Here is a 22,168-nt window from a genome sequence, read left to right as displayed (position 1 = left end):
AGGATTTGAACTGGTTGGATGACTTGTACAATGGAATGAACTAAAGGAAAGATATTCCTGTAGACCAACATTTTTTCAAAAAGGAGGGCTTGGGGTATATATCAGTCATCAGGATGGCTGGAAAAAAAATATTAAAAAACACAAGGTGCACTATGACACAGGGCAAAAGAGAATGCTCATTCACATTACATAACATTTAAAAATACTGACTATATGTATAAAATATGATATATTAGAGGTTAATTACAAAATATTTCTGCATATACAAAAATATTTTTAAAAGAAAATACTAGGGCTGTCAAATGATTAATCGTGATTAATCACATCCAAAAAACAAAAAGGTTTTTTTACATAATATATGTGGGTGCACTGTGTATAATTATTTTATATATATAAATACACACACGTTTGTATATATTTAAGAAATATTTTCATGTATATACTGTATATAGATTTATATATAATTTATATTATATATAAATATAAATATTTTATATATAAATAATATTTTTTTCTTAAATATACATGCATGTGTGTGTATTTATATATATATACAAAATAATTATACACAGTGCACCCACATATATTATGTAAAAAAAACTTTTATTTTGGATGTGATTAATCACGATTAATCATTTGACAGCCCTAGAAAATACATATATATATATATATATACACAATCCACAATCAATAATTAATCATTTTTTCGTCTTTAATGTGGAAAATAAAAATAAAAATACCTGGTTGCATAAGTGTGCACACCCCTTAACTAATACTTGGTTTGAAACACTTTTTGCTTTTAATACAGCAGTCAGAATTTTTGAATAAGGGTCAATCAATGCTTGCACCATCATGCTTCATCGTGGGTATGGTGTTGTTTGTTGTGATGAGCAGTCTTTTTTTGTGCCAAATGTACTTGTTAAAATTATGTCCCAGAAGTTACATTTTGTTTCATCAGAACATAAAACATCTTATTCCACCCTACCCCATAGCCCAGGCATTTAAAGAATAGGCTACAGGATATTGTCATCACTGTACTGGCAATAGTGCGCATTGACTTCGCTAGAACGTATTTCACACAATGGTATCCAGCTGCAGACCCACAGTGCCAAAAGTGACAGCAGTTTAAGGACAACAGTCTCAGACCAGAAGTTAGGGTGGAGTCTCACTGAGGTTAGTGGTGAAGTAGACTTCTAGTCTGAGACTGCTGGCCTGGCACTTCTGTCTACAAATACCACTGTACAAATGCAATGGGCGATCCACAAACAGTTTGGGCTTATGACAGGGATTCAAAAAAGTCTGAGAACTACAAACCATATATCTTTTTAATTACCATCTAAAATTAGGACAGCAATGAGAATAAACAAGACTGATCATCCAGGCAAGAAGTAACTTGTGGTTTTGCTCTCCTGTTGGTTAATTGCAGAAGTGGCAGCACATCTTAAATAAAACATTATATTAGACCTGTGAGCTATTGTCTGTTGCAGATCTTCAAGAATAACAGTCTGCTGTCGCATGAAAGTGAGGTCAACAAACTGCAGGATGACGGAGACCGACTGATTGAGCTGAAACATCCTGCTGCCAGCACTATTCAGGTCAGAAAACACAAACAAGATTCCCAGCTTTATTATGTGATACTTTTGGCATTGGCAACTGCAGCAATATTTGACATTCTTAGATTTGTTTTTTCAGGGGTGTCAAACTCAGCTCCTAGAGGGCCACTGTTCTGCAGAGTTTCACTATTCAACACACCTGACCCAGTTAATCAAGGTCTTTAGGAGTGCTAGAAACAAACCACTTGAAGGCAAGCCTGCAAGGTTAGCAAAAAAAAAAAGTGGAACGCCTGCTAATGCTGTGGTACGCAGGGAAGGAGACCAGGGTCTATTTGTTTTAAATGGATGTCAATGGAAGAGAGGCTTCACTACGCTGAATAAACTTTTGTGGGAAAACAGCTTATCATTTAATGAATTGACAGCCCATCGGCTAATCTTTAACATGTTTGGTCTTAAACATTCATTTTGGATTATCTATTTTTAGAGTTTACACCGAAAAAAAATCTGTTTTATAAAAGAATTCACAGACAATCACACGACAGGTAGGATTCAGTTTACGGCACTCATTCATTTCTATGGTATCCAGACAGACAGACACAACTCTGAACGAAATTCAATGACGTCAAGGCTGTAATGTGATTGGTTATCAAGGCACACGTGATCCAAGTTAGCCGTTACAACGTCAAGGCTGTAATGTGATTGGTTATCAAGGCACACGTGATCCAAGTTAGCCGTTACGCTTTCTCTAATGGTAGAGCCACGGACCCTTGTATCTCACAATAACAAGACCATCTCTGCTAGAAACATCCAGGCAGGTGTGTTGGAGCTAAACTCTGCAGGACAGTGGCCTTCCAGGAGCTGAAATTTGAAATTTGTGTTTTACACTGCTGACAACGTGTGGTATTGTAAATAAGAGTTGACTTATTTAATTCGTTTTACTTATTTAATTAACTTAGTTAATTAAAGTAACACCAGGGAACTTTTGCTCTCGGGGTGGGGTCCCCCTACAGTTGGGAAACAGTATTGTCCTCTAGACCTCTACTTCTGTCGTAAACTCTGTCATCCTACATGCACGTGCAATTATTGACAACCACGATAGCCCTGAACACTGTAGGAGGAGGTCACATGCAGGTGTTCTGCTTGCGTCGCGTGTGAAATGTCTTCATCCCAGGTACAGTGGCATATATTTCAGCATGTCATATGAATATAATTTCATGGGTTTTCTTTTTTTTCTAACGACAAATGATCGTGATGATCACGTTTACAAGCCAGCGTCATTATAGTAGCCTAGTCTATTGGTTACCGTTTTACTGAATCTATATGATACTTCAATGCAATGTTTGAGTGGTTGATAATAACCATATATCGTCAATATTATAATATCAAGCTACCATAAATGAATCTGCAAATTTTACAAATCGATTTGCATTATAGCTTGAGGCAAGACAAATAAACAAATATCACAGACATGTTAGGTATCCTAAAATATGATTTTGTACATCTTATATATTTACTTGCAAGAATGTAGCCCCTACCAAACTTGTGCACGCCGTTTAGACACAGGCTTTCATTTGATTTTTTTTTTTTTGCCAAGTCCGCATCGGTCGGGCACCCCTCCTCCTCCTTCAGCTCACGCCAGCGAGAAAATGCTGGCCTAATGTTGATCCTCGTTCTGCCTTTAACGCGATCACTTTCTCTTTTTCTCTTTTTGCTTTGCTCCGATAAAACCTTTGCTTTCTTGTTTTTCTGTGCTGCTTCGGCCATGACTATAACATTTGGCTCGCACGTCCGATTTTAAGGAAGTGGGGGTGGTGGTGGAAGTGACGTATATGCCGTAAAGCAGTCGAATTTTGTAGTTCTCTTTGTTCGCCGGTTACTACCCGAAACCCGAAGTTTAAAAGTACGATTAAAAACGCTACAGACCCCGTCAGGCTATGGCAGACGTGTCATTCAACCTATTGTAAGTCGATGTACCATCACAAGAGACTTGGAAATATATTATGAAGGTTGAAAAGTAACCTAGTGCTGCTTTAAATAATTAAATATTGCATTCAGTATGAAACAACATTAACATAAGCAAAGCTGAGCTCTGATGTGCTGTTTGTGTGCCCAGGCCCAAAGAGACACTGCGAGGAATGAATGGCAGAAGTTTCTGAATCTTTGCATCTGTCAGGAAACACATCTGGACAATTTAGAGGAGTACAAAAGGGTGGGTAGGGCAGATGGATGGATCAATCATTTGCATTAAGCGCATTTTTGTTATTAACAGTTTGTGCATGAGTAAAGCCTAAACAAATGTGTGTTTTTCTCAACAGTACCAACTGGATGCAGATACCATGTCTGAGTCTTTGTCTAAACTCGCCTCCACTGTTGATGCCAAATCACTCAATGGCAAAACCAACACTGAAATTCAGATGCAGCTTGAGGTCAAATCACATTTTAAACTACAGTAGTCAACAATTGAAGTGGATCAAAAAAAGTTCATGAAAGTTGATTTGATCCACTTCAAATGTTGATTACTGTATATTTTAAATAATTATAAATTAAATATCATAAAACGATTTTTCATACAGTGCTCATGCAAGTTTCTTTGCAGTTCCAGCACTGTATATAAAAAAACAATACAGCTCTGAATGTGACAATATCTTGTATTCTGTGTTTCTGCAGGCTGAGGAAAGGCCTCTTCAGCGCAAAGAGCAGCTTTTGGCTGACCTGAGAAAGCGAAGCACTGCCATCACACCACTAAAACTTCGCCACACTCCTCCAAGCAAAACTACCACGGTTGAGTCTCTATGTGACTGGAAAACTCCCAAGGTTAGAATCTCTGAAAAACACAAGAAGGTGTTTAAAATATCTTTATAACATGTAGTATGAAAAGCTATTAAAACCTGTTTAATCCCACCGGTCACTATTGTGACCGCATATTTTTTCTTATTTTTGGAAGCTCTAAAAATGTTATTGGCTTTGGGCAAACTTTTAAATGAAAAAAATAGATTGTCTTGATTAAAATCTATTAATGTCACGTGACTAGTGTGAAAGGTCACATGACCAGATCAGTTAACTTCCTGCTTGCACATCTAGAAGAAGATGTCTTCCTCAGACTACTACAAAAAGTAGTATTTAAAACATCTTAATTACCAGATAGAACTATAATATTTTGTACATATATTCTTTAAAGGGTCTACTACTTGATATATTTTGAGAATTATACTCCTGCATATTTATTTTGCTCGTAAGACGTGTAAATTTGTTAACGGTCACAAATGTGACCGGTAGTATAGCACAGGGCTTCAATTGAAAACACAGGTTTTGGCTGTTAATCCTACACTGAACGTATGCCACACCTGTGAGATGGATGGATTATGTCGGCAAAGGAGAAGTGCTCACTAACACAGATTTAGACAGATTTGTGAAAAATATCTGAGAGAAATAGGCCTTTTGTGTACATAGAAAAAGTCTTAGATCTTTGGGTTCAGCTCATGAAAAATGGGGGCAAAAACAAAAGTGTAGCGTTTATAATTTTGTTCAGTGTAGTTATCAGTATCCCAGAAACAATGTGTTGATTTGGGATTTCATTCTTCTATTCATTTGTTAATCATGGGATTCTTCTCAGGCTTCATTGGACAGAGGAGAGCTGTTTAATCTGAAGTCCAACACAGACAATGACAACTGGGAGGTTCAGTCCAATGATGGGACAAGGAAAACATTTCCTGGAGTTTGCTTCATGATTCCTCCACCGGATCCTGAGGCCATCAACAGAGTCGACCTGTAAGAATGAAAACTACTTTTCATACTCCAAAGACATTGTAAAATGTTTGTTGTTAACCCTTGGTGTATGCTTATGTAAACAAAAATAATGAGTAAAGCCTTTAGAGACCAAGAATAACTAATAATTTGTGTTTGTATGAGAAGGCTGGGGAAAGAGTTGGAAGATCTAAAGAAAAGGCGAGCTGCTTTGAGAACTTCGCTGAACAGTCGTCCATCAAAGGCCCCTGTTTCACAGGCTCCAGGTAATGTTTCCTTCAGCCTGATGTTTATTTGTTTCACTTTTGGTGTGAATGGGCCATTTGTCAATGATTTGTTTACCTTTTTTGTGTCATGTTTAGTGTGAAAGTGCCTTTACACCAGGCACTTATGTAGGGGTGGGCAAGAGTTGGTCCATAAGTCCATACTGGGGTGGGTTTCCTGTACAATGATGTAGGCTACTAGCTAGTCACGACTTTCCCGAAACCATGAAACCTGTCATTAATGATGTCATGCAGGTGGTGGAGTAACAACTTGTATAAATAAATTGGGTTGAAATCAAATTAATGTCAGATTATTGCTGTAAATAATGAGCATGGCATCTGATGACTACTACTATTTTGTTCTCCGTTGTTTTGCTTTGTTTAGATCACTTACACACACACACACACACACTCTTCAAAAGTAGCACTTTCATTCTCTTGACAAACTAAAAGAGTTTTAAAAGAGTAGAATGAAATGACTTTTTTTTTCCAAATAACGAGTAAAGTAATGCATCACTTTTAAATTTACAACAAAATATCTGAGTTACTTTTTCAAATAAGTAATGCAAGTTATTTTGTTTACCCATGTATTGACTGACACCTCTCCTGTCCTCGTATTGAGAGCATCGGGAGTAAGTGCAGAGGCGTTGTGTGCACTGTGTGTAAACATGATGGGTATTTGTAGTTCTAGACTAAATGTGAGCAGGTATTTACTCATCTCACTTGCACAAAAACACATTCAGTATTCCTCAAAATGAATATGTGAAATGCAAACTCAGAATATTACGTAAACCTACACTGTAAAAAAATTGTGCTGTAAAATAATGGTAATCTACTGGCAGCTGTGGTTGCCAGTAATGTACTATTAATTAAATTATCAGCTCTCCTACCATTAATTTACAGCTCTCCTTTTTTACAGTATGTTACCATAATAATACAATGGAAGGTTCATTTTATTTGGAAAACAGATTGCTTCAAACTGTTTGAGTTTAAAAACTAGTATTTATACGGTGTTAGTAGTGTGAATTTATTTAATTTGAGTCCACTGAAAAGGAATATTTCTTAAAGCTCCAGTCCGTAACTTTTTTGGGTTAAAAATTATCCAAAATGAATTTGAGCAAGTACATAATCAGCCAGTGTTCAAAACTAACTGCTTGCCTTAGCTCGATTCAAAACGGTAAGCTTGTAATAATGTTTTTAATTCCAGTGGTACTGGTGGATTTCCACGGGAAATTTGAGCATGTCTTTGCGCCATTACGTCACATCTGTACACATAAAGAAGAAGTCTCGGCTAGTATAAGCTATATGAATGTGAGGATGTTGGAGGTGGAGATTTATAGCCTTTTCTCACAGCACTTGATATAATTAAACTTATTAATTTGATGGCGGATCCAGAAAGGTTCAAACAACAATCACCAGTGACAACTAGAGATTCACCCGTTGTAAAATGCAAGACTTTGGACTGAGAGTTTGGAAAAAGAGATTGCAACCGGACCCATGCGAAAACAAGGATAAATATCTGAAGGGCTTTAAATGTAGTCACGCAATGCTGATGTTGTTAACATTAACAATTTGAGAACAAAGTATAATTTGCACGGTTTGACGTGATATGATAAATTATCGTTAGATTTAATCAGCGCGATTTACTGCAATGGTTTTTCTCCCTTAGTTGGTCAGAAGAACAAAAGTAATAATAATGATAATAATTCATTACATTTATATAGCGCTTTTCTAGGCACTCAAATCGCTTCACATGGAAGGGGGAATCTCCTCAACCACCACCAATGTGCAGCATCCACTTGGATGATGCGACGGCAGCCATATTGCGCCAGAACGCCCACCACACACCAGCTTACTGGTGGAGAGGAGACAGAGTGATGAAGCCAATCAGTGTATATATATATATATATATATATATATATATATGGGGATGATTAGGAGGCCATGATGGACAGAGGCCACTGGGCAAATTTGGCCAGGATGTCTTTCGAAAGAGTAGGGGTGTAACCCCGGCATCCTGGCCAAATTTGCCCAGTGGCCTCTGTCCATCATGGCCTCCTAATCATCCCCATATATATATATATATATTTTTAATGACCACAGAGAGTCAGGACCTCGGTTTAACGTCTCATCCGAAGGATGGTGCTCTTCGATAGTATAGTGTCCCCGTTACTATACTGGGGCGTTAGGACCCACACAGACCACAGGGTGAGCGCCCCCTGCTGGCCTCACTAACACCTCTTCCAGCAGCAACCTGGTTTTCTCAGGAGGTCTCCGATCCAGGTACTAACCAGGCTCAGCCCTGCTTAGCTTCAGTGGGCAACCAGTCTTGGGCTACAGGGTGATATGGCTGCTGGCAAAAGTGGCAAAAGTGGATGTTACTTGTTCAGATGACATTTTAGGGTGAAAATTCTTATGTTGGTAAACTTGGTCATACTTCCAAAAAGTAGAATCTGTGATTTCTGAATGCCAGTATCCACACCGCGCGGTGATTGACAGCTGCACATTCTCCTCAAAACATTGGATTCATCTGCGCTGTGAGGTGCCAAGGTACAACTCATGTAAAGTTGCTAATTCCGCGAATAACTGCAATTGCAGATTTCGAACAGAGATGGCGACAAAGAGGAAAAACTGCGGACTGCAGCTTTAATATGAAACTGCAAACACAATGTGTAATAATCAAAAACTTGACTTTAACTCAGATCTTTGCAGTTCATTGTTAGCTATAGCAATAGCACACCTGCATGTGCTAAAGTACTCAGCAAACTGTTTATCACTGCATCAGCAGCTACACAGTTACTGCCTTTAAATGAAGCAACATGCAGCATAACATCAATATTTCTCTGCTCATCCTCGAACGAAACACAGGCTCTACTCTCCAGCACAATGGTGACCCACAAAACTAAATTAAACTAAAAGATCTCTCCTATGTCATCTTGTGCAAAAGCACATAAAAACACTTTAGCTTAATATTTACTCTCCTTATCAGTTATTGACTTTACATAACTTTTTTCTATTTACTCAATAATATTTCAGTGAAATTAACTTGTTTTGTATAGTAAATCTGACTGTTACGTCTGTTTTTTCCCTTGATTTTACGGTAGTCTACTGGCAGCAGAGTTGTCAGTAAATTATGTTTTTTCTACATTTGTTGCCGTAAATTAATTTACAGTTGATTGCTGTTAAATTACGTTTCACTCTGTTTTTTATCTTACACTTTTAACCACTTTAACCCCACAGCAAAATCCTCAATTTTAAATGAACACTTAAATGTGTCCACACTACAAAGTGTCAAATAAACACTGAAGCATAGCCTTAGATGAAATCAAATGAAGATAAAAGACATTAAATCTCTGAAGATCTCAGCAGAGGATGATTAAACAACTCCACAAACAACATTGCCAGCTTCACTTATTACTAACCAGTTAAGCTGTCATACAACATATCATACATCTACAGAAGCTCTTGTTGAGAATTAAAAGAGGTTTAGATGTTGGTTTTATTGAAAAAAATTGTTTTAATACACCTTAATTTTATATTACCACCACTGTAATACTAGCAAAAGATAAAGCAGTGCTGAGCAAACAGTTTTAAAGGATTTTTAAAATAATTTACAAAACAGGGTTGAACTACAGTATAATTTAGATAGACAGAAACATCAAGAATGAGCATATGAATCCCAACAAGGGTGACAATAAACAAAAAAGATAAACATAAACAAAGTAAACACAAAAATAAAAGCAAATAGTAAGAATTAAAGAAAATAACCTGACAATTCACCTGCATTATTTATTCATGCCGCAATGCATGCTGGGAGTCATAGACGATTTTTGTACTATGCTTGTACCCAGCATGCATTGCAGTATGAAACTTTTGATTGTCACCATTGTTGAGAGTCATATGCTGATTCTTAATGTCTGTGTGTCTAAATGATATAGAAATTCTAAATGTTTTGAGCACAAACTGTTTTCAAAATGCTTCATACTTTCTGTGTGTCACATCACAGATAGATCTCATTCTGTAGTCACAGGGATACCATAATCAAAAATATAAAACATCACCCATATAATTACACATTAGACTATAAATTAGATCAGTGAATCAGCCAACTAGATGATGATTGTGACCATTAATAAATAGTTAACATAATCTGATCATGTTTTCTTTCAGCTATTTTGCCATACCAAATGTATTTTAAAGACAGTTACAGCAGCCAAATAAAAAACAATGTTCAAGGGCCCAACTAAAGCAAACACTGATCACCATAATGATAAAAAACATCTAAACCTCTGTTACTTTTTAATGAGAACTTTTGTGGATGTATGACAGATATAAAGTCAAACTGGTTAGTAATAAGTAAAACTGGTAATGCTGTTTATGGAGTTGTTCATCATCATCTAAGATATTGAACCTTTCAAGATTGCAGCAATTTAACTAAAGTTGATTTCATTTTTTTTCTGTTCTTGTTGTTTCTCTTTCCTTCAGTGATTCTGCTTGTTGACAACAGGTGTTCATCAGTGTCTGAATTCACTCATTTGTTTTTATTCATTGTCAAGTGGACTATATTAGTGAACTAATGTAGAGAATAGTGAATGAGGGTATAAGGTGTGATTTGGGACACAGCCCCTCTGAGTGTCGACTTTGAGCGCTGATAATTCACAGTATATTCCTGTTGGCTATTTTCTCGAAAATGACAAATATTACCTAGAATGCATTGTTCTCTATGGTATATTACCGTTTTAATTCAAAACAGTGTTAACTGTCAAAATTTGGTCCTATTTAAAAAAAAAAAAATTTTAACAGTGTACAATAATTAAATATGTTAAAGCTGCAGTCCGGCGTTTTTCCTCTTTGTCGCCATCTCTGTTCGAAATCTGCAATTGCAGTCATTCGCGGAATTATCAACTTTACGTGAGTTGTACTTCAACACCCTCGACACGGCACCGCGCGGATGTACACAGTGTTTGAGGAGAGTGTGCTGTGCAGCTGTCAGTCACCGCGCCGATGTGGAGACTGTCATTCAGAATCACAGATTATTCTTTTTGGAAGTATGACCAACATAAGAATTTTCACCGGAAAATGTCATCTGAACAAGTAAGAAACATCAACTTTTGTTCTGGTTCTGACATTGCAGTAAATCGCGCTGATTAAATCTAACAATTGCTTATAAGTTATCATATCACGCATAACCGTGCAAATCATACTTTGTTCTCAAATTGTTAATGTTAACAACGTCAGCAAGCATTGCGTGACTACATGTAATGTCCTTCCGATATTATCCTTGTTTTCGCATGGGTCCGGTTGCAGTCTCTTTTTTTCTGTAGCCACTCCGAAGTCCGAACGAAGTCTTTTGCATTTTACAGCGGGTGAGTCTCTAGTTGTCACTGATGATTGTCGTTTGAACCTTTCTGGATCCGCCATCAAATTGATAAGTTTAATTATATCAAGTGCTGTGAGAAAAGGCTATAAATCTCCACCTCCAGCATCCTCACACGCAACATAGCCTACTAGCCGAGACTCCTTCTTTATGTGTACAGATGTGACGCAAAGACATGCTCGAATCTCCCGCGGAAATCCACCAGTACCACTGGAATTAAAAACATTATTACAAGCTTACCGCTTTGAATCGAGCTAAGGCAAGCAGAGAGTTTTGAACACTGGCTGGTTACGTATTTTATCAAATATGTATTTTGGATAATTTTTAACCCAAAAAAAGCTACGGACTGCAGCTTTAAATCACACAAATATACTTTATGTATTTAATCTCACTTTATTAACCAATGCCTTCGCTTTTTTACCTAGCATACTAATAAGTAAAAAGATAAGCAAAAATCACATTTAATTTTTTTGGTTTTATTGCTAAAAGATTGTGGAACTTTCTCCTCCTGCGTCCTATTCTTCTGCAATCCAGCAGAAGGCTTATTCATTTCAGTTTTGGTATGAAAGAGCCTTTATATTTGCCAAAAATAGAACTTTTGATTATTTGTTATTAAAAATCAAACAAGCAAGCCCAGCCCAGGTGAAAAAAAGTAATGCAAAAGTAACTTAATGCATTACTTTCTATTAAAAGTAACTAAGTAAAGCAATTAATTACTTAGGTATTACTTAACACAATATTGTAATGCATTACTTTTAAAAGTAAGTTTCCCCAACGCTGGGAATGACAGATAAAGATTGTACTGCATGTTATTTTGCTCAAAAGCATGATATACTTAAGTCACACTAACAGTTATGCTTTTAACCACATGTCGAGAGCTGTAGTTTCAAACACACAACTTTGCTAATGTTTGTTGGAATTATGGTTGTGGCAAACACAGAATCATTAAACTATGTAGGAAACAATGGAATGAAATAATGCTTTTGAAAAAAGCACCCCAGTTCAGCCTATTCACAATCATAGTGGACAATTTTGTAAAATATGAAATACAATTGAGAAGCTATATTTAAATTTGCTCACCTAAAAAGAAATTCAGCCTATACCCCAGCATCACACCAGCATTCAGTTTGAGTTAAGTGCAAATCACATATTATTCAATAAACTATTAAAAGTGTGTGTTTCTTGTTGGGGTCAAACCCCCTAGCCATAAAGTTTGGTTATTTTTAAAACACACAGTAGACAATTAGAAAGGGTGATCATGTATGTGGTGCTCATGAAACAACTAGGAAGCACTTTTGACATACTCACCTAAAGGATTATTAGGAACACCTGTTCAATTTCTCATTAATGCAATTATCTAATCAACCAATCACATGGCAGTTGCTTCAATGCATTTAGGGGTGTGGTCCTGGTCAAGACAATCTCCTGAACTCCAAACTGAATGTCAGAATGGGAAAGAAAGGTGATTTAAGCAATTTTGAGCGTGGCATGGTTGTTGGTGCCAGACGGGCCGGTCTGAGTATTTCACAATCTGCTCAGTTACTGGGATTTTAATGCACAACCATTTCTAGGGTTTACAAAGAATGGTGTGAAAAGGGAAAAACATCCAGTATGCGGCAGCCCTGTGGGCGAAAATGCCTTGTTGATGCTAGAGGTCAGAGGAGAATGGACCGACTGATTCAAGCTGATAGAAGAGCAACTTTGACTGAAATAACCACTCGTTACAACCGAGGTATGCAGCAAAGCATTTGTGAAGCCACAACACGCACAACCTTGAGGCGGATGGGCTACAACAGCAGAAGACCCCACCGGTTACCACTCATCTCCACTACAAATAGGAAAAAGAGGCTACAATTTGCAAGAGCTCACCAAAATTGGACAGTTGAAGACTGGAAAAATGTTGCCTGGTCTGATGAGTCTCGATTTCTGTTGAGACATTCAGATGGTAGAGTCAGAATTTGGCGTAAACAGAATGAGAACATGGATCCATCATGCCTTGTTACCACTGTGCAGGCTGGCGGTGGTGGTCTAATGGTGTGGGGGATGTTTTCTTGGCACACTTTAGGCCCCTTAGTGCCAATTGGGCATCGTTTAAATGCCACGGCCTACCTGAGCATTGTTTCTGACCATGTCCATCCCTTTATGGCCACCATGTACCCATCCTCTGATGCCTACTTCCAGCAGGATAATGCACCATGTCACAAAGCTTGAATCATTTCAAATTGGTTTCTTGAACATGACAATGAGTTCACTGTACTAAAATGGCCCCCACAGTCACCAGATCTCAACCCAATAGAGCATCTTTGGGATGTGGTGGAACGGGAGCTTCGTGCCCTGGATGTGCATCCCACAAATCTCCATCAACTGCAAGATGCTATCCTATCAATATGGGCCAACATTTCTAAAGAATGCTTTCAGCACCTTGTTGAATCAATGCCACGTAGAATTAAGGCAGTTCTGAAGGCGAAAGGGGGTCAAACACAGTATTAGTATGGTGTTCCTAATAATCCTTTAGGTGAGTGTATGTACTGAACTTACCTCTGAGATAAATCAGTGTCATATTTGTTGTTGTAGTTCCTGCTCCAAGAGCCGAGGAGAACTCCAAAGCTGTTGAGCTGGCTAGCCGTCTAAACCAAATAGATAAAGATTTAGCTCAAGCTGAGATGGACACTCTGAGCAGTCTAAGAGCCCCACTGAACCGCACTGACCCTGCCACAGACCTCGCTAAACGTCTGAAGGAGCAAGAGGTGAGAAATGCTTTTGACATCTAGTTAGAAATAAGCTTCCTTGCTTAGAGATAAACCGCCTGGGTTTATACTGTCAAATAAGACAAAAATGCCAGAATGAACTATTCAACCAGGTTATTGAATGTTGATAACTGGATGCAAGATAACCGATAACTGATTCAACAACCTTAAGTAAAGGTTTTTCTTCTCTAAACAGAGAACAACTACAGCTCTCCAGCAGCTGGAAAAACAGAGGGCTGCAGCCCAAAAGGACCTGGAGCCTCTACTTTCAAAGGATTCTAATGGGCCAACCTCTTCTACTCTACCCCAAAAACTCAGTGATGCCAAAATCAAACAAGACAGTCTAGCTGCTCTCATTGATCTCTACAAAAAGAAGTATGTACAATTACAAGTCTATTTATTTAGGAAATTGATGAAAGAATTCGAGATGTTGCAACTCTATTGCCTCTTTTTAACACTAGGGCAAATGCTTCTATGGTTTTGGAGAGACAGCTTACAAAGCTGGACAGAGCTGTCTCAGGATTTGAGAAACAGCTCACTGATGATGGTGCCATCCCAGACAAACCTAGTGCCATTCAGACCAGTATCCAGGAGATTCAAGTAAAGACATTATCCATTCTTAGTTTAGTAGAATGTAATTATGTCGCCACTTCTAATGTGTGAATCACAAACCTGGACTACATACCCAGAGTTAAAGTATTCCTAGATTATCTATCTAAATGTTTTTACTTATGGTAAAAATGTACCTTTTTAAATTTGCGACCTGTGTATTTTTCCAACAAACCATGGTATTTGTTTTTTTTAAATGCATTTAAAGTCATGCAATTGCTCATAACCAGTAGGGTACTAAAATCTTATGCATAACAAAATATATTGTCATTCATCCAGGGTTTGAGAAAAGATGTTGCTGGTGCTCAAAGTGAGATGCAAAAGCTTAGCGAGGACCTAGAGGCACTTAAGAAGCTATGCAGTTCACTTCAGCAGGGTTACCAGGAGTATTGTCCTGATATACGCAGACATGAAGCAGAAGTGAAGAATCTTCAAAGCCGATATGCTAATGTGAGCAACCAGCTAAATGAAAGGTGAGTTCTATACGCTTACTCATACTAAAAATGTAATCTGAAAGACATTAATCTAAAACAATTTTTTAGTTTAATGAGTTAAATTAGTTTAATGTGGTGCTGCTTAGATATACCTTCTATTTTCTCTGGTCTTTTCTGCAATGAGCTGAACAAAAAATGTTGTTACTTAAAACATGTTTTTATATTTCCTTAGAGAGAGGCTTTTGCAAGAGGCTAACACAAAACACCAGGACTTCCAGAATGTGAGCCAACCACTGAGCTCCTTCTTAAATAATCTACCCAACAACAAGATTAACCCCCAAGATGATTTGACTCAAGTCAATGCCAAGCAGAACTCTCAGAAGGTTAGACCTGTAGACTATATATAAAATAAATGATCCGATTAAAAAAAAAAAAAAAAAAAAAAAAAAAAAAAACTATGTGGTTGTTTTCTTTTACTTGATAGAGGGTGATAGAGGATATAAAGAGGAAAGGTGATGACATGGACAGGGTGGTTGATCTCTCCAAGGATCTCCAAAATACTCTCAAAGTAAGTCAAATGTTTGGGATACAGTAACATTGTAACATGTTTGGGCTGCATGTATCCAGAATCACACACCAAATATAACTTTTTATTTAAATGGGATATAAAACCTTTAATGATAAAGTTGTGTGGCATAAACTGTTATATATACACTGTGTAAATTGTATATTGCATTTATTTTGGGCAGGAATATGAGATGAATTGTGATAAGTACAAAGCTACTCTTGATGACACACCTGTGACAAATGCTAAAAGGCTTCACACCACCACCCTAGCTAGCGCTGTTGCAAAGCAGGTGAGTTATTTGAAATGTAAAACATGAGAAATTTTTATATTAATTAAATTACTTAATTCCGTATTCTGTTTTGCTACAGGAGAAGGATCTTACAAACCATTATGCTGAAACAGCTGCTGAGAGTGACCAGTTACTCAACCAGATGAACTTTGCAAAGAGCATCATGTCTGAGGTGCAAATGAGAGATCAACAATTTTCATAGTTTACCACTAATCAAAAGACTTAATTTGTATTATACTGCAATTCATTTTATCTTTGTTATGAAAAGCAAATAATCATGTGACTCTTCAAACTGATCACCTTTGAAATATTAACTGGTCTTACTTCTATTTACACAGAATGTGGTAAAAGTAAATGCCGTACAACAACAGCAACAACAGCAACAGGTGCAACAAAAAGCCTCTGAGGACACTGAAGCTCTGCAGAAAGAATTAAAGGAGGAAATTGCCAAAAATACCAATACAGAGAATAGCCTGAGCACCATCAAGAACAGATATTTATCTCTGAAGAGTCGAAGAGGTGTAGAGCGAGTGGAGGAGAAAGAAGTACTGCAGTATTACCGTGACCCAAAACTTGAGTCCAATTTGGAGGACTTTCTAAAAAAGATTCACGAAGAAGCACTGAAACGCACCAAAACACAAAGTGAGATTGAGGTAATGACTAGAAAGATCACTAGCCTAGAAAGTGAACTTAAGAACACTAAACCCAAGCTAGTCACAAGAGAGGTGACAGAGGTAGAGAAAGACCCCCAGCTGGATGTAGAAGCATCAAACATTCGAGAAAAAATAAGCAAACTGAGAAGTGAACTTAAAATTAAAGAACAAGATAAGGCTTACCTGCAATCAGAGATGACAATTTTGGAGCAAAAGAAGCAAATCATAAAAGAGACGGTGGTGCAAAAGGAAGTGGTAAGACAGGAGAAAGATCCAACAATGTTGAAGGCAGTTAGGACATTCGAGATGGATATCTCAGATGAAGGTGAGAGGTGCAAGTCACTGAAGAGTGAAATCTCCCAAACCAGAAGCCAGATCAATTCTTTAGAGATGCTCATCCCAACTTTAGAGCCAAAAGTTGTCACCAAGGAGGTGAAAAGGGTTGAGCAGGACCCTGTACTCATAAGTGAGTCTAAAGGGCTTCTGACTACAATAGAAGAAGTGAGAAATGAGAACAAAAGTCTCTTGATTGAGCTTAGTAACCTTCAGTCACACCATGTTCGAATACAACAGATGAAGCCCCAAGTGGAAGTCAAAGAAATCATAAATGAGAACTTCAGGGTGGCACCTGAGACAGAGGCAGAGATGCAACGCTTGAGACGGGAGCTTCAAGACAGTAGCAGGCAGGGCTCAGACTTTGAGAGACAAATTAGTATTGTGAAAACAGAGCTTGGTGCTCTACATTCACAGAAACCCAAAGTTGAGTATAAGGAAGTAGTTCAGGTGGTTGAAAAAGAGGAAAGAAGTCCAGAGAATGTAAGAGAAATACAGAGGCTCTCAGATCAAGTATACTCCCTGCAAAAAACCTACGGTACTTTGCAGGATGAGCTTATCCGTCTTAGAAAAGACAGGGATGAGTGGAAGACTGAAAAGTCAAAGGTTGAGACCAAGATTGTCACAAAAGATGTAACTAAATATGTTGATGACCCACTTCTGGAGAAGGAGGCAGATCGTCTCAGGAGAGAGATCCGTGAGGAAACTCAGAGGCGAAGAACTATAGAGGAAATGGTATTTGATCTTCAGAATAAATACATTCAGCTTGAGAGACAAAAACCAGAGGAAAAAGTAGTAGTGCAAGAGGTGGTGCGTCTACAAAAGGACCCAAGGCAGATCCTTGATCATGATAGGCTAGGAAGGAGTCTAGATGAAGAAGTGAAAAATCGTAGAATATTGGAGTTAGAGGTGCAGCAGATGAGAGCACTCATAGAAGATAAGGAGATAATCATAAGGAGCAGTGATGAAAGGCAAAAAAAGATACAGGTGGAAACTGAGCTGAGACAAATTAAATCTAGGATCCTTGAGCTAGAAACTGCCCCACCACCTATTGAAGAGAACATAGTCATAGAGGAAGTTCTGAAAGTTGAGAGGGATCCAAAATTAGACAAACTGACCAATGGCCTTCGGACAGACATGGATAAGGAGAGCAGTGACATTATGCGCTTAGATAGAGACATCAGGAAAATGACATTCGAAATAGAAATCTTGCAGCGAGAGAAATCGGTTGAGAAGACCATCTATAAAGAGGTTGTTCGTGTAGAGAAAGATCAAGCAGTGGAAGCAGAACGGTCCCACCTTAGAGAACTGTTACAACAGGAGAAAAATGCCAGACGAGACCTTGAGGATGAACTCCATCGTCTAGATGAGAAACTGCAGCGACAAGCAAGCAAAAGAACTACCATGTCCCTGGAGGAGACCAACCTGATTCATGATCGGGATAAGCTGCAAAGAGAAAAAGAAAACCTCCAGAGAGAGCTAAGAACTTTGGAATCTGAAAGACAAAATATCAGCATCTCATTCCACCAGCAGTCAAGGCTGATGAGTGAAAGAAATCAAATGAATAGGCAAAAAAGCATTAAAATGGAATCAGATGTTCAAAGGCTAGAAAGGGAGATCCTGGAAGAGAAGGACACAATTCACAAGCGAGATAACATAATCAGGGAGCTAAAGAACAGTTTGAGGAAGGAGGATTCCTCAGAGACTCGCAGCACTAAGGAAGTCAATGTCTCCACAAAGATTAGCATCTTGGACCCTAACACTGGTAAAGACATGTCACCATATGATGCCTACATGCGAGGCTTCATCGATCGCAGCCAGTACATGCAATTACAGGAACTGGAGTGCGACTGGGAGGAAACCACCACAATGGGACCTGATGGTGAGATTTCTGTTTTGCAAGATCGCAAGAGTGGCAATCAGTACTCAATCAAAAATGCACTAAAAGAAGGCAGGGTGACTAAATACCAACTACAACAGTACAAGGATGGCAAAATGCCCATCTCAGAGTTTGCTCTTCTTGTGGCTGGTGAAACAAAATCTCGGTCATACACCCCAGTTACCAGCCAACCAACTCAGCTCAATGAAGAGTTCCCCATCTGCGGAGTGTATGATGTACACACTGATTCATGTCTAAATGTGCGCAGTGCCATGGTTCGAAAGATGATTGACACCAACACTGCCCAAAAGCTTCTTGAAGCACAAGCAGCCACTGGTGGCATCGTGGACATCAGCAACAGCACAAAATATTCTGTCAACAAAGCAGCTGATCGAAATTTGATTGAGCCCAGTCAACTACAGCGGTTACTAAATGCTCAGAAGGCCTTTACTGGAGTTGAGGACCCTGTGACTAAAGAGCGTCTGTCAGTCGGAGAAGCTGTACAGAAAGGGTGGATGCCCAAAGAGAATGCCATGAGATACATGGAGGCACAATTTCTGACAGGTGGGTTGGTCAACCCCAACAAAGCAGGAAGAGTTAACATTGTGGATGCTGTCAGCTCTAAGATGATTAACAGTACAATGATGAGAGAGCTTCAGGAAGAGATCAACTATGCAAAAGAGCTGATTGATCCCATCACAAAGGAGAAGATCAACTACAAGCAGGCTTTGGCTCGTTGTAAGACAGACCGACTCTCAGGTCTTCCTATGCTTTCTGCTTCCTCCAAAGATTCTGCCTATGCTTCCCCTTATTTCCCTCATACATAGACACTCATAATCTACATAAGTTTACAACATTTATCATGCATTCAATTTCTGCACTGTCGACCATTTCTCCTTGGCTAAGATGAAAACATTATATTTCGCACAAAAAAACAGTCAAGTCCTGGACCAGTTTATAATTGCAAGTGTTTAGTGGGTGTGTTGATTCAATTTGTTCAAGTTCAAAAATCTGCAGCACCAGGAAAAAGATTTTTACTGATTTTAAGATAAATAATGTATAATAATAAACATGTTTAGAGATAAAAAAAAAAAAAAGATTTAACTTGAGATTTGAAAGTAATACTTAATCTGATCTGTACTGTACTTGTAATACAATTTATTGTAAATCTGAGGTGCTATAAAATCTCTAAAATTTGAACACATTACTAACATTAGTTATATTTAACTAATCTCAGCTGATGAGATGCTTATGTTTACTTATTTTTTACAGTATGTAATGGGGCAGAATATTGTAACACTGAGCAAAGGGAATATTTATCCAAAAAAAAAACTAACATGTTATGCATGTTTTATTTGCATGGTATGATGGGCCAGAAGAGCAATTTCTGATTTAAAATAATTATACTTTTAATTATTTATGTATTTACCATTCTCTTTCCTTTCTAATACTGCTGAAATTAAAAATGCAACGAATGATTTCTGTCTTTTTTGTTTCTAATTTGTTCTACTAAATGAAGTCAACACACAAAGAGTGGTATTAAATGTAAAATTTTGCAGGCATAGCATTTTATTAAGCAGAACACATACTGTGATATTTCTTTGTAATTGTGCTAAATGTATTTAGTTATTTAAAAAAAAAAAAAACATTTTAAAAGCATTTCTTTCTAAATAAACAGAGGTATAGTGTTTGACCTACCTCCTGCACTAAACATCAAAAATCAGATTTCTGTAAAAATCCAACTGACAATCCTACGCTTTTGAGAGGTTGACACAAAGTCACACATTCTCAAATTGTACAAAAACACATTGATAAATAGTTCTCAGTTGATCACATTTCAGAGGATATTTATGTATGAGGGCTCTCACAGCGTGGAGCTTGCACATTCATCTTAGTCTCTCTCTCCTTAAAGAAGCGTCTCTGTTCCATAATGGCCTGTTGCATTAGTGCAAGGTCTACTCCATCAACACAAGTCAAAGCACGGGCATGCAGTATAACTCCACTTAATCCTGGAAGCAGAAGCAACAGAAAAATACTGGTTAAAACAACCAGTCTGGTAAAACATACAGACATTCTGAATACAAACAACAAAACTGCCTCTAGATTTACACTGAGTAGGCAGAAACTTGTTTTAATCATATTGTCTTATTCAAACTCACCATCAGTCTTTTCAATTTCGCCAAGGACAAAATACTGAGCTCCAAGTATGGGCTGGAAAGGTTCAACAAGAGTTGTTTGTACAGACACGTGGCACTGTGCAGAAGACTGCTGACCACTTAGAACAGCTTTGGACTCTTCTGGCACGTAACTTGTAAGTCTAGATGGAAAGATGGACACAAGCTAAATTTTATTTTTAAATATTTTTCCAGGTGAAGGAAATACATAATGATGATTAAAAAGTCAAAAAATTAAAACTATTGATCAATATTTACTAGGCAATTATAACAAAACAAACGAGCTAAGAAACAAGGAAAAGCTGGATCCAATCGCAGTACTTTAATATAGCCTAATAACAAAAGTACAAAAAAACAAGAAAAGCGAACTAAGCTCACAACAATACAACCACAAACAGACAAGGCTTGACACCTAACAGTGGAAACAAAAGGGAAAATGGGTAACGAGAGAAATAACAAGGGAAACAGACTACAAACTAAACGTGAGCATAAAAAGAACACAAGACAAAATCATGACAGAAATCCATTTATTTTGTAAATGTTGTTCAAAAAAAAAAAATGGAATACAATTTGGAGCAAAAGTAGAAATCTAAAACAGAACTGTGGAAAGGTTCCAGAGCATTAATTTGATTGCACACAATTACAGAAAGTAGATAGGCCTACTATACATATATTATTAGTAATTATTTTAGCATTTTCTACTATATTGTCTGTCAATGAGAAAACGTATAAAATTACTAAAACACAAACATGTTTTCCCTAATATTTGGAGAGGCTACAACACCAAATGTGATAAATATCTTAATAATTGTGGATTCTGGTTCAAAAACTATCTGTTTTTCAACATATGAATGATATGTTTTACAAAAGAACAAATAAATGTAACCTACATTTTTAGTCATAAACACGGAAGTTCGCAGCACTTCTCGGAATAGATTATTAGGCAGTTAAACTAAAGATATAATGGGGTTACATGAATAAAAATCGCACCTAAACATTTCTGACAACTTTAACAAGTGGACCGACCTGCCAAACAATCGCACTGACACACCATCTTTTACCAGGTCTGTGTTGATCTCCCAAGGAAAGTAAAACGCGGCTGGAGGAGGCAGCATATCAGTTTAACATGCATATAGAGACTTGGGTCATTAGAAATTAAGAGTATTTTAGTTACTTCACACTTCTCTCCATTTAAACAACAGTTGTGTTCGACATCGTCTGCGCCCATAGATATCCATCTATGTCTGCGCCTACATGAAAGTTAACTGATCGGCGAGGGAGGAGCTGAAAACGGAACGTGAAGTCAGACACTTTCTGCTTCCCGTAGTGACGCTCGCGCTGTGATTGTTCCAAGCGGCAACCTCCCTGAACCCACTTTTTTCGGTGCTAAAAACTGAAATGGAACATTATATTTCTACCATCTCTTCCATGCAAAACAAAAAAGCTGTTAAAACTGTAGTTAATTGTACTATGTTTAATGTGTTTATTTGAGTAATAATCTTGTGTTTTAGTGTCTGTATTTTTTTATTTATTTGTATTTATTTT

At 37.6% G+C, this 22,168-nt stretch overlaps 2 protein-coding genes across 4 annotated transcripts in view; one reads left to right on the top strand and one right to left on the bottom strand.

The window, feature by feature from the left end:
• evpla (envoplakin a) overlaps nucleotides 1–19,297 on the top strand; it is a 36,202-nt gene extending 16,905 nt beyond the window's left edge. Inside the window, exons 8-22 of the mRNA XM_056246127.1 lie at nucleotides 1,488–1,595; nucleotides 3,667–3,762; nucleotides 3,869–3,979; nucleotides 4,221–4,367; nucleotides 5,167–5,321; nucleotides 5,466–5,563; nucleotides 13,512–13,684; nucleotides 13,881–14,059; nucleotides 14,146–14,284; nucleotides 14,573–14,766; nucleotides 14,960–15,110; nucleotides 15,212–15,295; nucleotides 15,477–15,584; nucleotides 15,664–15,756; nucleotides 15,923–19,297. Of these exons, the coding sequence (XP_056102102.1) occupies nucleotides 1,488–1,595; nucleotides 3,667–3,762; nucleotides 3,869–3,979; nucleotides 4,221–4,367; nucleotides 5,167–5,321; nucleotides 5,466–5,563; nucleotides 13,512–13,684; nucleotides 13,881–14,059; nucleotides 14,146–14,284; nucleotides 14,573–14,766; nucleotides 14,960–15,110; nucleotides 15,212–15,295; nucleotides 15,477–15,584; nucleotides 15,664–15,756; nucleotides 15,923–19,276 (5,190 nt within the window). The 3' untranslated portion in view covers nucleotides 19,277–19,297. The remainder of the gene's footprint in view (nucleotides 1–1,487; nucleotides 1,596–3,666; nucleotides 3,763–3,868; nucleotides 3,980–4,220; nucleotides 4,368–5,166; nucleotides 5,322–5,465; nucleotides 5,564–13,511; nucleotides 13,685–13,880; nucleotides 14,060–14,145; nucleotides 14,285–14,572; nucleotides 14,767–14,959; nucleotides 15,111–15,211; nucleotides 15,296–15,476; nucleotides 15,585–15,663; nucleotides 15,757–15,922) is intronic.
• Nucleotides 19,298–19,572: 275 nt separating this feature from the next.
• Nucleotides 19,573–21,847, bottom strand: ten1 (TEN1 subunit of CST complex). 3 transcript variants are annotated; one of them, XM_056246126.1, is made up of 3 exons: nucleotides 21,798–21,847; nucleotides 20,609–20,766; nucleotides 19,573–20,458 (listed from the first exon to the last, which is right to left on the bottom strand). In XM_056246126.1, exons 1-3 carry the CDS (start codon nucleotides 21,812–21,814, stop codon nucleotides 20,298–20,300), a joined length of 336 nt encoding a protein of 111 aa, XP_056102101.1. In that variant the 5' UTR covers nucleotides 21,815–21,847; the 3' UTR covers nucleotides 19,573–20,297. The 3 variants fall into 3 exon arrangements, with proteins under 3 accessions (XP_056102101.1, XP_056102099.1, XP_056102100.1); XM_056246124.1 differs by having other exon boundaries at nucleotides 21,614–21,841; XM_056246125.1 differs by having other exon boundaries at nucleotides 21,650–21,841.
• Between the last annotated feature and the right edge of the window lie 321 nt (nucleotides 21,848–22,168).

This window comes from Rhinichthys klamathensis, unplaced genomic scaffold (assembly GCF_029890125.1).
Source record: "Rhinichthys klamathensis goyatoka isolate OS25496 unplaced genomic scaffold, OSU_Roscu_1.1 h1tg000036l_1, whole genome shotgun sequence".
NCBI lineage: Eukaryota > Metazoa > Chordata > Actinopteri > Cypriniformes > Leuciscidae > Rhinichthys > Rhinichthys klamathensis.
This window is presented reverse-complemented; position numbering and strand designations above follow the sequence as displayed.